Source organism: Acomys russatus, chromosome 2 (genome assembly GCF_903995435.1).
Source record: "Acomys russatus chromosome 2, mAcoRus1.1, whole genome shotgun sequence".
In the NCBI taxonomy this organism is placed as follows: domain Eukaryota; kingdom Metazoa; phylum Chordata; class Mammalia; order Rodentia; family Muridae; genus Acomys; species Acomys russatus.
This window is the reverse complement of record NC_067138.1, coordinates 90,488,620-90,506,150: the sequence shown is the minus strand read 5'-3', so window position 1 is coordinate 90,506,150 and position 17,531 is coordinate 90,488,620. Positions and strand designations below refer to the sequence as shown.

Sequence of the window (17,531 nt, the reverse complement as noted above, 5' to 3'; positions counted from 1 at the left end):
GTTCTAGGCGTCCTTCAGACATGCTCTTAATTATATCGTTCTCCAAGTAGGAGTAATTCTATTATATTAAGAATAATCGAAATGTGCAACTGTTTGATGCAAAGTATATTTTAACCCATAGACTAGTTCAGAATTAGTTGTTTTATGCCTAAAGTTGGGGCAGGAGACTTACATGCTACAATTACTAATTTAGAACTTGGGATTTTCAGGGTTAGACATTAGCTCAGTGGTTGAAGGAGGCACTGGAGTCAGTCTTCAGTTTCAGAATTTAAATTTGAGGGGATTTTTGAAACTCCTTATTTCTTTTATTAAATATGAAAACATGGTATCTTTCAAATTTTCTCAGGTCTGATTTACAATAACTATAGGTAACTTGAAAATATAGAGAACAGGTTTCAGTGTTAGCATGTCATCTAATGAGGGCTAGTAAGACTCCTCATCTTGACAGAAGATTCTACAATACAAAGTTTTGTGAGATCTTTAACATTCTAATCAATTGTGAGTGTTTCTGTAACTATTCCTTGGAGGTAAGAGAGGAAGAATAGGAAGATGCTTTTGAATCCAATGTTTCATGTAGTGATATATTGAATTTAGTATCAGTTTCTGCAAGCACAGCAAGTTCTGATGTTGACACACTTCTTTCACGACAAAGACTGTATGGCTCAGATGAGGAAAACATGTCTATTTCCAAAAGATAACCATGTGGGAAAATACAACAAGTAGAATCCGCTTGTGAGTTTTATTTTATTATGTCTGTCTTTCTGTCTCTACTACATTTTGATTGTTTTTTTTCTCAAGGGATATATCTTTTAGAGACAAGCAAGGAGAACATAAGGATGTAATTGGTCAACACTGTAATTTGAAGGTGAAATATGCTCTTGAGAAATTCTGCAAAACACAAGTTTCCACGTCACAGAAATTGAGTAGGGTTTTCAGTACCCAAAACAAATGTTGATCCTTTAAAAGTAAAGTCTAATGTGAACCATTTGGTGTAGTCACGGTATGAATGAGTATGTTTCAGTCTGCCTCCAGATATTACAGTTGTTACAGCTGGCCTCCTGGAAACATTAGCTTCAAAAGCTAGAACAGCAGTCGCATAAAAGAGCTCTGTGTGACCAGAGAGTAGTCTTAAGTTTTGTTTACTTACACAACCAAACTGCTCTGCTGTATGTTGTGCATACAAGTGGCACATCTCTCTTAGGCTGTACCCAGAAGAAATATGTTTAAATGTAAAATTTACTAAAACAAACGAGCATGCCAAGATCCTTTCCCACACGACTTCAAGTGTTTCTCAGAAATTATCACAACATTGCTTAAAAACTTTCCCCAAGTAGTTCCCAGAATCTATTCAAACAAAAATTTTTGTTACCATTTTCTTTATCTTCCTTTTTGTTTGTGTGCATATATACTTGTATACACATACATACAGGCATACATACACACAAACATTGGTCCGTGAACACTTAAGAATGCCAAGTCAAATAAATTAGTGAGATAAACATAACTTTTTTAAAAAAGGAGGTAGAATGGTTCTGAAGTATCAGAGTTTCCAGAACAGTTAAGATTTGAAGCTAAAATAAGAGCTTAAAAAGTTGGCTCAGCTTTAGAGTGATAATTTGACATTGAAGTATTTTCTTCTTCCATGTTCTTGGGTCTTTAGTTTTAGTGACTTATGGTTATGTCTCAGTAGAATGGAAGAGTACTCAAAGTTTGTGACTCTTTAAGCTGTTTCTTCAAAGCTCTTTCTGGTACCCAAAGACATGTCTTCCTCAAACTGCTGCAACTGTCTTACCTAAAGCCAGCTGTGGCCAACTGTGCTGGCTGGTCTTATGTCAATGGACACAACTAGAGTTAACTGAAAGAAGGGAATCTCAATTAAGAATTTGCCCCCGCAAGATCCAACTGTAAAGCATCTTCTCAATTAGGGATTGATAGGGGAGGGTTCGGCCCACTGTGGGCGGTGCCATCCCTTGGCTGGTGGTCCTGGGTTTTATAAGAAAGCAGGGCTGAGCAAGCCATGGGGCGCAAACCAATAAGCTGCACTCCTCCATAGCCTCAGCATCAGCTCCTGCTTCCAGGTTCCTGTCCTTTTCCTTCAGTGGGGGACTAGGATCAGGATGTGTATGCCAAATAAACCCTATTCTCCCCAACTTTTTTCTTGTTACGTTGTTTTGTCAAAGCAATAGAAACCCTAACCAGGACACCAGCCTTCCTCCATCTGCAAAGTTGATGACATGCCCCTACTCGTTTTAGTTCAGATAATGCTCTGAACTCACCACATTCTCCTCTTGTGAACCCACATTGATATATTTCCTAATTCCTGGCTTGTATTCTGACACATAATACTTCTAAAGCTAAGGCTAGCTTGAAGACAAGAGGGGACAAGTGGAAAGAGTGCATCGATGTCTCAGTGTGAGGGGTGTGTACATGGTTCATGATGCCTATCACACTCTGTTATTAGTGAGTATATTCCCATTAATAAAAATATGTTGCTGTAACATGAATAGAACTTTCTAAATTCATGTTTGAAAGTCAATGGGATGGCTCAGTGCGGAAATGCACTTGCTAACAAGCCTTGACTGTCTGAGCTCCCTCCCCAGTACTCACTTGGTAGAAGGAAAGAACCAACATTTATAGGTTTTCCTCTGACCTACATATGTGTGCTGTGGCTCACATATACCCAGACCATTGTCACACATGTACAACATAAATAAGTCTAGAAATTAGTGCTGTAGCACTGTCAGTTCATGTCTAGAATATTAACAAAAATTGTCTTTGTTGGTAAAAAAAACTAAGTTAGAAAATTTCACGGGTAGTCCTCATCTCATAGATTGCCTTCCACAGCTTACTAACAGAAAGTAGGACTATGCGTGCTTGTATTTACAGTCACAGTATAATTTAGGAGGCCAAAGTTTGCAAATGTAGGATGTCATACAGTTTACATAATGTAACTTAAGAACCAAGTTCACCAGAGTCTGCTTTAAAAACAACAAGGTTTAGCTATGCATACAATTTGTACAGACACTTAAACACAAACTTATGACAGAACATTATCATTAGCTCAGAGAGTTCCATAATGCTGTTCCCAGTCAGTTCCTTTCCATATCTTCAGCCCCTGGTTGCTGCAATCAGCAGTCTGTTCATGTAATCTTTTTTTCTCTGAATTTTCGTATCTGGGTTCGGTGAGTAAGTATTCATTTGGGATCTGATGAACAATGCTTTGCAAAGTTATCTATGTTGTAGTATGTATTAAATTTATATTACTTTGTATTGCCTAGTAGTATTCCATTGGACAACTCTCCCACAACTTGTTTGCCTTTAGGACTTAAATATCTAGAAAACATGACAAAATATATTATGTAAGTTGTCTCATTGGTTTTAACTTAGCAATAACTGTTAAACTTTACCTGCTAGGGTACTTAAGCTTAAGTGGGCTTGAAATCACATAATTTCTATACCTTCTGTCTAAGTCATGCATCTTGCCTTGATACTTGTATTAACCTGCAAGAAAATGAATATAAAATCTCCATAGGAACCTGGTCATGAAAACCAATTGTCAGTGCAGTTGTGATGAACTCTTCTAATAAAGCTTGCCATGCAAATCTAGACTTGAAACCAAAACACATCTCATAAAGCTCCAGTTTTCCTGTAAGTCAGCAGCAGCCCTAAGACTTTGGTGCCGTTTTAATGTAAAACTCTAAATGCATAGAAGATTTTTTAATTTTAAACTAACCATTAGTGGACTTTCTTTTATGACTTAACTTTGGCTGAGAATTTATTTTCTTTTTTTTTTTTTTTCCTATTCTGTTAGTAGAAAGACTGAATCTTTCTCTTTAAATTATGTGCTTACTTTTAAAATATTTTATTAATATTTGAGAATTTCATGTAACAATATCGTGATCATATACATCCCCAGTTCACCCCTTAACGCCTTTCTGATCATCTCTCACCTCGCCTGCTTAAACCACTCCCCAACTTAATGTCTATTTTATTAAGTTTACTACCCCATCAACTCCAATTTGTATTATACATACACTTCTTGGTGTGGACCCATCCACTAAAGTATGGCCAGCCTAGAAGAAGCCACACCACTAAAGAAAACTGGCTCTCCCTCCACCGGAAGCCATTAGCTGTCCATTGGTCTTCAGTTGCAGGGACTCCTGAGCCCCTCCCCCAACTCCATTCTCCAGTGTTGAGTGGCTTGATCTTGTGCAGGTCTTGTGAAGTAAACCATAGCTGATGTGAGTTCATGAGTGCAATGGTTCTGTTGTGTCCAAAGACTCCTTTCCTTCAACCCTTCCTGACTTTTGCCTCATACAGTCTTTCCATCTCCTTTCCCATGACTATCTCTAAGCTTTTGGATGGATAGATTTCCAGGGTTGGCTGTGTATTCTAATCGTTATTCTCTATACTTGACCAGCTATGAATTTCTGCATTAACCCTCCCCCCTCCATCAACCGGACAAAGAAACTTCTCTGATAAGCTCTGAGTAATGCACTAATCTCATAATACAGAAATATGAATTTAAAGATGGTTTAATACTGTGTCCATTTAGAAGAATAATACTAGTTGGTTCACTCCTGGAGTCTACAAGTTCGCCAGCCATGGGTTCTTGGCCAAATTTACAAAGCATGCATTCCTTCCTATGGAGCCGACTTTAAACCCAATCAGAAAGTGATTAGTTACCCCTGTAATGTTTATGCCACTGTTCTACCTCATGAGCATGTCTTGCCATTCCAGTCATTATGGCACATCACAGGATTTACAGCAGAGTCATATTATTAATAACTTTTCACCTCCAGAAGCCCACAGAGCAGCTTCCAGTACTATGAGAGTTAGCCAGCAAGAAGCTTTCTGGTTAGTACTAACTTTAGTTTTCCATGTCCTATGACCAATGTGTCAATGTGTTTGGTATCTTCAACAATAGTGTCATGCATTCAAGTTCTGATATGCAGATATACACAGTGGAAAAAGCATGTGTTGTTTGGGGCCTCCAGTTACCTTAGTTAGGGTTCTATTGCTGATATACAGCCCCATGGCCAAAAGCAACTTGGGGAGAAAAGGGCTTATTTCAGCTTACAGTTCTACATTACAGTCTATCACTAAGGGGAATCAAGACAGGAGTGCAAAACTGACGGGAACCTGGAGCCAGGAGCTAAGGCACAAACTATGGAGTAATGTTGCTTACTGGCTTTCTCAGCCTGCTTTCTTATAGAATCCAGGACCACTATCCCAAAGATGGCACCACCCATGATGGGCTAGGCCCTTCTCCATCTATCACTAATTAAGAGAATTTCCTAAAGCTGGATCTTGTGGAGGCATAGTCTCAATCGCGGTTCCCTCCTTTTAGATAATCAAGCTCATGTTAAGTTGGCATAAGACTACCCAACACACCCCTTTCTTGCTCTTCACCATTCTCCATCCCACTAGTGCTCGCTCTCTAGTTCCTTGGATCCTATAGATTCTTCAAGTTAAGTACACAGATCTAAAGATTTGACACTTAAGATTCACATATAAATGAAACATTTGTTTTTTCTGGGCCTGGGTTGCATGACTTAGTTATAAAGTTTTACAGATCCATTCGTTTATCTACACATTCATAATGTCATCTTTCCTTACAAGTGAATAAAGTTTCATCGCATACAGACGACTCAGTTTCATTACACATTCACCAATTGATGGACATCTAAGTTGTTTCAGTGTCCTAACATGCTCTCACTATTTTGAATCGACCAGCTATGAATATGGATGAGCATGCATCTATGAAGTATGGACTCCTGGGGTTATCCAGGAATGTTCTACTTGAGTTGTATGGAAGCTTCTAATTTTCTGGGGGGAAAAAAGCGCACCACGTTGATTTCTATAATGGCCACACAAATTTTCATTCCCATTAACAGTGTATGAAGGTTCTGCCTTCCCCACATCCTCGCCAGCATTTCTTGTCTTCATCCTAGCCATTCAGAATGACGTAAGATGAAATCTCAAATAATTATTAGCTTTCATTTCCCTGATTGCCAAGGAAAGAAGTTTTTACTACAGCAGCTCTCTAGTAGAACTTGAAATCAGGAATTGTGATAGCCCAGCAGTATTTGTATTGCTTGGGATTGCTTTGGTTAGCCTATGTGCTTCCATATGAATTTTAAGGTTGTTTTTTCAAATTCTTTAAAGAATGACATTAAGTTTTGAAGGGGTTTGCAATGACTCTGTAGATTGCTTTTGGTGGGAATGGTCATTCACAATATTAATCCTACCAGTGTGTGAATATGGAAGGTCTTTTCATCTCTGGTATCTTCTTTTTTATTATTAAATATTATTTTATTTTTACATATACATTTACATTATTATACATATGTATTACAATCTACCTATAGCAAGAAGAACCATGAAACAATCAGGAATTATATAAATGTTACATTTTTAGTGTTTTGGCTATTTGTATTTGGCAGCCTTGAAGAAAATATCTTTCCTATCTTGGTGTGTCTAAAATTCTAAATGTAAATCAGTATCTATCATATCTCCTCATTCTCAACTTAAAACATTTCCATATACTTAAAAACATCTTAACCCCTAAACAACTAAGCTTAATTGTAAAACTAAGCTATCTGGTCTTCAATCATATCAAAGACTTGAGAAGGAATAAAATCAATTACCCAAGTGTACAGAGAATGCAGAATAACAGCTTCCCAAATGAGAAGATGACCGAGACAGTTTGCTACCTGAGCAATCACTCAAAACTCTCTATACCATTGGAGAATCATCTTCAGCCTTCTAGCCCAATATATCTGATAGGCATATGTGTGAGGCAGGAACTATTGAAGACTTGCTTACCCTGTCTTGACAGAGTTTGGCTGTCGACTCTGCCTGCATCCAAGCTTGGTATCTTCTTCAATGTCTTCAGTTTCTTAAAGTTTGCATTCTGTAAGTCTTTCACTTTCTTCATTAGATTCTGTCCATGATATATTTTAGACTACAGGGAATTTGGTTGTTTCTCTTATTTCTTTCTCAGTATCACTTACCTCTTAAAATTTAAGTAATGCTGAGTGAATATACTTTCAGTATGTGTTGCATTTGCTGTGTTGTTCATAGTCTTCCATGAATAAAAAGAAGACTGTTATCTGTCCTCTGTACTGTGACATGGTTAGTGGCCTGCTACAAACATTCTTATTCTCCTCTTGAGATAACTTGGTAGTACATCCCAAGACCACTTAGCTGGTCTCTTGTCTGTCTTACTACAGCTTTTCCTTCTGTATTGCCCATCTCCCCAAATGAGATTAACCAGCCAACCTCCCACTTTATCTGGAAACCACAAGTCTTGTAAGAGGCCTTGTGGAGAGGATCAGTGTGAACCATTGACACCAAGGCAGCTAAAAACAAACAGTGTTTAAAAAATCACTCTTCTCGGCTGGGCATGCACTTCAGGTGGGGAGCATTTGCTTGGTTTACTCAATACCCTGGGTTTGGTCCCTATCATAAAAACAAACAACAACAGCAAAACACAATAAAGAACTATTTAAGAGCAGACAGATTTCTATAAGGAATATGACAGTTCCAGTGAAACTGAAGGATGTTGTTTTGTATAACATGGTTAAATGCTCATATTTTATGTGGTTTAGACTTTTTCTGAGCTTGATAAAACAGGTTTTTAATGCTTGACTACTTGCTGTTTCTCAAATTTAAAAATTAATACTATAGCCAGTTATTTACAGAAAACCAATACTTGTAATCATACCTTGCATTTAACTAACGGTGCAAATCATATTATCGTCATTTTGAAAATATTATTTCCCAATCTAATGGGTTGGAGGCCAGTGAATTCTGGTTACAAATGGAAAAGCCTAAGGGAATTGATTCACCAACTAGAGAGGAAGTCCGGGGGCCAGTTTTTACTTAGACTTTAATGTGTATGTGTATAAGACGAATGCCCTGTTATGAATTTGTCAATGGTGGTCTTCACCTACAAGACTACAATACTGTACTTTTGCTTTGCTAGCACTCATTCCATGGTAATATCTAATTTTTAATGATTCCTGATCACTTGATAAAGTTATTTGATCATATTTACTTCTCAAACATGAAGGTAGCCTAATTTTTCCCTTAATCAATCTTGAATCAATATTTAAGCACAATAAAAATAAATTACTAAGAAAATTTATGCCTGTAGTTAATGTGGTAGAATCAAGTTGCCCTAAAAGTTTCCAGATGGTTAATAGCTGTGTTAAATTACTTGAAGTTCATTTTTTGGTGTTTGTTTGTTTGTTTGTTTGTTTGTTTACAAAGCCTTCAGGCTGACACTGGTTCATCTAAATCAGTGGTTCTCAACCTGTGGTTCCTGACCCTTTTGGAGTCAAGTATTAGATCTCTTTCATATCAGATATTTATATTACAATTCATAACAGTAGCAGAGTTATAGTTATGAAGTACCAACAAAATTAATTTTATGGTTGGAGGGTCACCACATGAGGAACTGTATTAAAGGGTCACAGCATCAAGAAGTTTGAAAACCACTGTTCTAAATGATTATTTTTAAAAAATTTTTTTTGGATTGGCCAGTGGTGGTGCATGCCTTTAGTCCTAGCACTCAGGAGGCAGAGGCAGGTGGATCCCTATGAGTTCAAGGCCAGCCTGATCTACAATGCAAGTCCAGGACAGCCAAGGCTACACCAAGAAACCCTGTCCTGGAGAAAAAAATTTTTTTTATCTCAGCCACTGAATGAGAGTCCCTGAACAAAACAATGTGTATTTCTGTTGCAGAGCGTTTCAATAAATGCCTTTCTCACTGCCTTTGATGATTTATTGTTCTCTTAAACCAGCTTCTCCATAAATACCCTAAAACTGAACTGATCTTAGCAAGGAGCCTGCAGACTCCTTACACCCTACCCTATTTTTACGCTGACAGATGTGATAGTTACTAGGTAATGTGATCAAATATGAATGAAAACTTTGGAGGAAAGATCTGCTGTAGGCCTTCGTATTATGAAGACCTAGAGAGTACCCTGACATTGAACTCAAGAAATGTGTGATGTTCTTCAGAGTATTTATTAGCCGACATTATGCTGTACTATCTTTATACCTCGCATTTAACTTAACAGATCAATCTTATCTTTTGTGACTCAGACCAGTGACAAAGATCTGAATCTTCCTTACCTGGAAATTTTTTTAAAGCCCAAATTAAAAATTAAGTAGCTTTAATGCTATAGCCTCAATTATGGCAGAGGTAGGTACTCAGAACTAACAGACTTCTGAAAGGCAGTGCTTCTGAAAAGGAACAGGCATTGTAGCAGCTGGGAGAAAAAAAATAAACCAATAGGATGGCTGTGGACCATGGGGAGAGACAGATGAAGGTGAGGGAAGTGAGAGGATGGTGGTGGTTTCAGTGATGGTTTTTATTGGTTGCTATGGTTTCTGTGGCTCCTTTAATAATTCGATCTGTGTATGTCTGTATGTAGCCCTGTAGTTTTAGGTTCAGGATGCTTAGGCAGAACCTGAAGAAAATATGTTTATACATTGCTCAGACTGGGGTTTAGCATAACAGAAAAGAGCAATCACAAGAGGCAGCTGACAGCAAGAAGAAATGGTGAAAAAGAAAGCAATACATACTTCTAGAGAATCCTTGTTCTAACAAAAGATCTACTTATTACCCTAGCTCTAGTGTATCACAGAATGGTGTTCAATAAATACTGTAGGGACAGCCAGTCACTGAAGCATCAGAATTTTGGCGTTCAAGTCTTAGACTCCAAGAGAGCTCCTCAGAACCCTCACACATGGTCTTACACTTCACTTCTGATGTCTAATCTATTTAACATTCCCCATACTCTGCATGTGATCATGGTGTCATGGAGATGGGGTGGTGATGTCTATGAAATAATGTATTTAAAATCATAATTTACTTTGGTTTTTTTTCATTCCTACAGCACCAACGCTTCCTTTTGTTCCCCACATTCCAAATACAAGGCTCTGAGTAACATCAGTAGCTGTTAGTGTTAGTGTTAGTGTTAGTAGCTGTTGGAGCACTCCAGACTCTTCTGAGGCTCCTAGCCACCCACGGCACTGTATGCTGACTTTAGCCAGAGAGGTCATAAGAACATTTGATCTTAGGAAATTATTTCTATGTAATAAGAAAAGGACAAGCATTTTGACAGTTTTCACATACATGGATAGCTACACATGCTGACTATATAAACTGCTATGAGGGATGGTATACAGCTTAACAGAGCTGCTTTTAAAAAGTAATTCAGATAAGTGATGGACACCCACTCACTCACACTAGCTCTGATGATTCAGAACATGACAATGTCCAGAGGGAAGTTCGTACCCAAAGGCTGAGGATGGACTTTTCCCATTGGAAAAAAAAATGGCAAAGGTTCCTTTATCCTCATCTGGCTTCCCTAGAGTAGCATCTTGTGTGATCATGACACAGTCGTTGAAATGAGGGAACCAAGAGTGATGGAGTACTGTTATCAAATCGAGGGTCTTTCTGCACATTTAGCTCATTTCCCTGCTAATGTGGACCCTGGGACCACACATTTACATCGTAACCCCTCCTGCCTGGTCACTGATGTTTTCCAAAGAAGAAATTACTGACCTTCACACTGTGAAGAGTTTTACATAGCATCTTATAGACTGTCCCTCAGGTTTGGTTTTCCTGATCCTTTCTCAGGATTGGGTTGAAGACAAATGTTCATATGGCCACCCTTCCTAGTCACCGCATGCTATCAAGGGTACAAGGTGCCGATATGCCTTCCTGCATTGATGTGAACATTGATCAGTTTCTCAAGGCTGCGTCTACTGGATTTCTCCAGTGTAAAGTTATGATTTTTGTCTTTGTCATTAGTAAGAGTATTGTCATTTTTAAGTTTGTCTTGGTTCTGAATCCAAGGCCCCACACATGCTTACCAATTTTCTACAGCTCAACCACTTCCCCGACTCCCCTAGTACCATTTTGTTTTTCTAGATGGTTTTGTACTTTCTTACGGTGATGGTCAGAGTTGGAGCAAGTGTCATGTACAGAGGGCATCAAAGACCCCTGATTCTGGTGGGTGTAAGAGATGATGCCTTAAAAAAAATTCTCGTAGTCATTATTTAACTGTTTGAATAGATTTTTCTCAGCTCGTGGTGAAATGGATTGCCTGACATTACATTGCAGGATTCTTAAGTCCTACCTCCAGGCAAATCTCAGAGTTACCAGCAAAAATGAAAATGTGAAATGCTTTTTAATGTATATTTAACAACACATAGTCTGATGATTGCTGATGTGTAGTCTCTGTGGACACCCTTTGCCATCAGAGGAGGATGCTGACAGACAACTTTTTACATGTTTATTCTATTTAAAGCCATCACGTGCTTGCTTTTCAAATAGCTATTCCTGTCCTTTACAACAAAATCCTAAAATGCCGTATACTTTAAGTGTACCTCCCACTTTCAATGGCTGGATTACAACCAGTTTTCAAGAAGAGAAAAGTGCCTTTCACGAGTGACGCTTCCTTTATTCCACCTCATGAAATTGCCTACCCTTAGCCAGCATTAAAATACAGCCATTTTAAAAAGACAATGGGCAGGGGAATGATGGAGTTATGAGGGGGGAGATGCTATTCTACTTATTTTTTTCCGAAAGACACATGACTCCCATTTAAAGGAATCTCCCATCCTTGAATCCAGTGTCATGTCTGCTTGAGTCGAAGAAGTACATTTTCATGAACTATACTTAATTTTTTCCTATGGTGTCATGATTTAACAAAGATTAGGGTACAATTTTTGTTGTTGTTGTTGTTTATACTAGGTTGCACAGCAAGAGTTCACATCTTATACTAATATATGCTAAATAGTAGCATAGATCATTGTTGTTCAAATGCCGGTACTGAAGGCATTTTAGATCACAGAGCCCCAGTGGTCTACATTTTGTTTGCTTTGACATTATTAAACTCAATCTGTTTCTATAACTGTGACTGTAATTGCTACATTTGCATGGCAGAAAAGTTTGCTTCGTGTGTTAACTTTTATTAACACCGCTTGCATGCCATTTTCTGCTCCTGCGCTCTGTGTTTCAGAAGCTGCCAGAGCACCTTCAGTTGCACTGAATAATTATGCACAATCAATAAGTCTTTGTGTTTGTCTTTGTTGTTTCTTTGATGTGGCCTGTAGGACGCTGCTGGCAAAGTACTGGACCGCTGGGCTATCATGTCTCGAGAAGAGGAAATCATCACCCTTCAGCAGTTTCTGCGGTTTGGGGAAACCAAATCCATTGTGGAGCTGATGGCAATTCAGGAGAAAGAAGGGCAGGCCGTGGCTGTACCATCTTCAAAGACGGACTCGGATATCAGGACTTTCATCGAGAGCAATAATCGCACCAGGAGTCCTAGCCTCCTTGCCCACTTAGAGAACAGCAATCCTTCCAGCATTCATCATTTTGAAAACATACCAAACAGCCTTGCATTTCTGCTTCCATTCCAGTATATAAACCCTGTCTCGGCCCCACTGTTAGGCTTGCCTCCCAATGGCCTGCTTTTAGAGCAGCCCGGACTGAGGCTACGGGAGCCGAGCATTTCAACCCAGAATGAGTACAATGAGAGCAGTGAGTCTGAAGTGTCCCCAACACCGTACAAGAGTGACCAGACACCCAATAGAAACGCCCTGACTAGCATCACTAATGTAGAACCCAAAACCGAGCCAGCATGTGTCTCCCCCATCCAGAATTCTGCCCCCATCAGTGACCTGAGCAAGAGTGAACACCCAAAGAGCTCCTTCCGGATCCACCGTATGAGAAGGATGGGGTCAGCCTCGAGGAAAGGGAGGGTGTTCTGTAATGCTTGTGGGAAGACATTCTATGACAAAGGTACTCTCAAGATACACTACAACGCTGTTCACCTGAAGATTAAACATCGATGCACCATTGAAGGTTGCAACATGGTCTTTAGTTCCCTTCGAAGCCGGAATCGCCACAGCGCGAACCCCAATCCCCGCCTTCACATGCCCATGCTAAGGAACAACCGAGACAAGGATTTAATTCGAGCAACGTCGGGAGCTGCCACTCCAGTCATAGCAAGTACAAAATCCAACCTTACACTCACAAGTCCTGGGCGGCCCCCAATGGGTTTTACCACTCCTCCACTAGACCCTGTCTTACAGAACCCTCTCCCTAGCCAGCTGGTATTTTCTGGGCTAAAGACTGTACAGCCAGTTCCTCCTTTTTATAGAAGTTTACTCACGCCAGGGGAAATGGTGAGTCCTCCAACCTCCCTCCCAACTAGTCCCATCATTCCAACCAGTGGTACCATAGAGCAGCACCCCCCTCCACCCTCTGAGCCAATAGTGCCAGCAGTCATGATGGGTACTCATGAGCCCAGTGCTGACCTGGCACCTAAGAAAAAGCCTAGGAAGTCAAGCATGCCTGTCAAAATTGAGAAGGAAATCATTGATACAGCTGACGAGTTTGATGATGAAGATGATGACCCTAACGACGGTGGGACTGTGGTCAACGACATGAGCCATGACAATCATTGCCATTCTCAAGAGGAGATGAGCCCAGGCATGTCTGTGAAGGACTTTTCTAAGCATAATAGAGCCCGGTGCATTTCAAGAACTGAAATAGGAAGGGCTGACAGTATGACATCTGAGGACCCGGAGCCCGAGCGGGACTATGAGAATGAGTCGGAGTCTTCAGAGCCTAAACTCGGTGAGGAATCCATGGAAGGGGATGAGCACCTTCACAGCGAGGTGAGCGAAAAAGTCCTGATGAACAGCGAGAGGCCCGATGAGAACCACAGCGAGCCGTCTCACCAGGACATCATCAAGGTAAAGGAAGAATTCGCAGACCCCACCTACGACATGTTTTACATGAGCCAGTACGGACTATACAACGGTGGGGGTGCCAGCATGGCTGCCCTGCACGAGAGTTTCGCGTCCTCTCTGAATTATGGAAGCCCGCAAAAGTTCTCTCCTGAAGGGGACCTGTGTTCCAGTCCAGACCCCAAAATCTGTTACGTGTGCAAGAAGAGCTTCAAAAGCTCCTACAGCGTGAAGCTTCATTACAGGAACGTTCACTTAAAGGAGATGCACGTGTGCACAGTGGCTGGCTGCAACGCTGCCTTCCCCTCCCGTCGAAGCAGAGACAGGTCAGTAAATCTTCATTGGCTGCTCCTGATGAGGGTGGAGGTACAGTTCAGTCACGGTGGGCTTGACAGTTAGATGTTTTTGATGCACTGTAAGGATTGCCCAAATTGGCCACGTGATCACCAAACTGCTGTGCCTGTGAAGGATTTGTGCAGTCAGTGCTTGTCATAATTAAGCATGCAGGGTCATGTCATCTTACCTGGCAGTGCACGCCATTGTTTCTCTGTGTATGTGTATATGTATGTGTACACGTATGTTTCCATGCATCTGTATGTGAATAAGTTAGCGGTACACAGTTCCTTGCCTCCCTATGAACCTTTCCTTAAAAGCCACCACTCTGTCATAAAACACACACACACACACACACACACACACACACACACACACACACGCATATCCACACATATACACACTCTTCTGCTTTGCCTTGTGGCCTTTAAATTAAACCTATATATTATCCTCAGAAGCACATTTATCCAATCTAGAAACAGATATTTAGATGGAAAGACGCATAGGTCCAGGACATGGAGACAGCCTGCGTTACCGCAGGCATAACCAGAAATGTCACCATTCCTTTCATGAGCATTTGGTGTGTCCAAAACATTCTCTAAGAATCGTGAAACTACCAGAAGACAATGAGGCCCAGTTGTTGACAGGAGAAAACAGTATGGTGGGGGTAGGTTTCTCTATTTCAACTCCATAGTGTCCAATTGCACATGTTTAAAATGTAATCTGCTGTGAGGCTTTGCCACAGAAGTGGGGACATGCCTAAGTTCATATGCTAGGATCAGTTAGAATATATTATGCCCTCATATGACACCACTCTCCAGTTATGTAGCCGGAGCTCTGAGACCATGGGATTTAAGCAGAAGCAGCTGTTCCTAACCTATCGTGGGCTGTATTAATTCTATTACAATGCGAATGGGCTGTCAAGGTGGTTGTTCAATGGTAGGCAGCAAGGTGACACTTAGCTTGTGGAAGATGGGCCTTTGAGTAAGTCTTTTACATATACCCTGCCCGACTCGGGTCATACATCACCCAGTGTTTCCTACTTCAGGGGATATGTGCATTTTGGCTCTACCGTAACTTTTTAAATAATATTTCCAGATAAAATTTTATCTAGTCGTTTTAAATATATAGAGAGAGAAAAAATAATTAATGAAGTTTCCAAAGATCCACCAGCCTATTCTAGAGTTTATTAGTTCTATTCAGGTCTTTGAAAAGCAGACGGTAATGAAAGTGCCACTGGGACTGATAGAACTGCACAATCTGTAATCACGACACTTGCGAGGAGCTGAGGAGAGTCAGCTAGACCCCAGTGTGGGCTGGGTGCTAAAACCCTGTCTTAATCTTAAAAAAAAAAAAAAAAAAAAAAAAAAAAAAGAGGTGTCAGTGTAAAATAGTGACTTGTCTTTGAAACATTTTCATATATGAAAGACCAGTCCTATTTTTTAATGAATATACATATTTTTTTTTCTTTTTACTGGTACAGAAGGGGCTAAATTCTGGGTTTTTAAAAATTGATTTCCTACTTCCACTATTCTGGTTCTATTTTTTAAAAGGGGGCGGGATGTTACAGTTATTTCCAGTTACAAGCTCTGATTGCCAGTGCCACAGAACGCCAGATAAAATACCTATACTTTAGGACTATTAGCACCCATTCCAAATTTATAATAACATTGTTTCAGATTTCAGATAGTATATTAGTGATGATAAGGTTAATGCATTGAAATTTTTTTCGTTGAAATTTTTTAACAAATACAAAAGATTTGTGAAAACTTACATAAAATATTTATGAAAATGGAGTGTTTGAAGACAAGCCAACATTTAAGCTTATTTGCATGAATTCCTTTCACATTTTAGTTTGCTGGAAACAGCGCAGTTCATAACACTGGAATAAATAGCTAAGGATAAGGATCCAAGCCTGGTGCTTTTAGTGATGGACAGTGACTAGAAAACACAAGTGCTACTGTGTGTGTGTCCCAAGACAAAAGGAGGTGCAATTGAGATAGAATTTGTCAGAGGGAAAATATTTACAGACAGAAAAAGGATATTTTACTTGCCAGTTTTATTGTAAGGGCTTAGGAGATTAGCCAGTGTCAGCCCCACAGGAAGGTAGACCAGTAGTCTTCTAAGTACAACAGGAGTACAGATGAGCTGTTTCAAAAGACATTGACACATTATACCTCATCTTCATTTCGAGTTTTATCACATAATAAATGACAAAGTGCAAATTGAAAAAGATATTATAAAGCGCAAATTTTTTATTCTTACTTGAAATTTGGCTTTCTAAATAAATACACAGATCTTTTGATGCCAAACTAAATAAAACTAATACTTTTAAGTTTGGCATTTAATTTTTGTCACAGGAAAATATTCATCCTGTTGACATGATGACTTAAATTAACATAGTGATATGAAACTGTCATCAAAATAACAAGATATGGTAATGGTAATGCCATCGAGTTTCCAGCCTCTTCCTGAATCTTGGCACTGTTGACTTTGGAACATAATTTAATTCCTCTTTCAGACTTCGCATCATCCCATCAGTGAGTCCACTGGTGGTGTGGCCCCTTGTGCAGACCCTCAGGTCTCAGCTCTGTCTGTTCCTAGACTTATCTTTTGGGATCTTCTCTTTTACTCCTACACAAACTCCAGAAAGCCCATGATCTTAATGTCTTCCTATAATCAGCTGGAATGCCTTAAAAGAATGAGGAGTTTCTTACCTTTCTCTTTAGCCAAGAGACTTTTCCAAGAAGCCCTTCTTCGTCTTCAGTCCTCTTCTCTCCAAACCATTTCTTTCTATTCTGAAGAAGCCTAGCTTCATCCACCCTTGACTCCACAGTGTCTGCCTTGTACAAATAAAGCACCAGAGGGGACGCACGATTGGAGAAAGTCTGCCTCTGATAGCTGGAGTGCGCAGAGCTCCTAGGACACCTGTAATAAAACGTAAAACGGTTTCCTCTTTTCTTCTGTTCACCAATGACTTGTCCTCCAGACTGCAATACCTTATAGGAGTTGGAAGCAGCTTCTAATGGCGAGTGTACAAACACAAGGGGTGTGTGTGTGGGTCTTCTAATAAGCTTGTGCGTAAGATGGAGTTAGAAAGATGGTAAGTGCTATGCTTTAGGTTTCACAGCGAGAGAAGGACACACATGCAAGGTTTGTCAGACATGACAATAGACAGCAGCGTTATCAAAGGTGTCCTTCTGTGTACACTTGTCAATAATGGTGTATTTGATCAATTCAGAAGTCAGGAGGACCATTCCACATTAATGACAAGGGGCAAGCTAAAACGAGCCCACTCACCTAATCACTAACTAGCTGTGGGAATGACCTTTATTCTGAGTGACTGAGTGAAATGCAAATCATTTCCTCTGTGAAGAGCTCTGATGCTTAAAGATGATTGTCAGATTTCTTCCTTA

At 39.9% G+C, this 17,531-nt stretch overlaps 1 protein-coding gene across 7 annotated transcripts in view; it reads left to right on the top strand.

Moving 5' to 3' along the window:
- Bnc2 (basonuclin 2) overlaps nucleotides 1–17,531 on the top strand; it is a 413,267-nt gene that overhangs the window by 381,748 nt on the left and 13,988 nt on the right. For all 7 annotated transcript variants that reach the window (XM_051163958.1, XM_051163939.1, XM_051163947.1 and 4 more), the window contains one exon: nucleotides 12,139–14,108. In XM_051163958.1, the coding sequence (XP_051019915.1) occupies nucleotides 12,139–14,108 (1,970 nt within the window). The remainder of the gene's footprint in view (nucleotides 1–12,138; nucleotides 14,109–17,531) is intronic.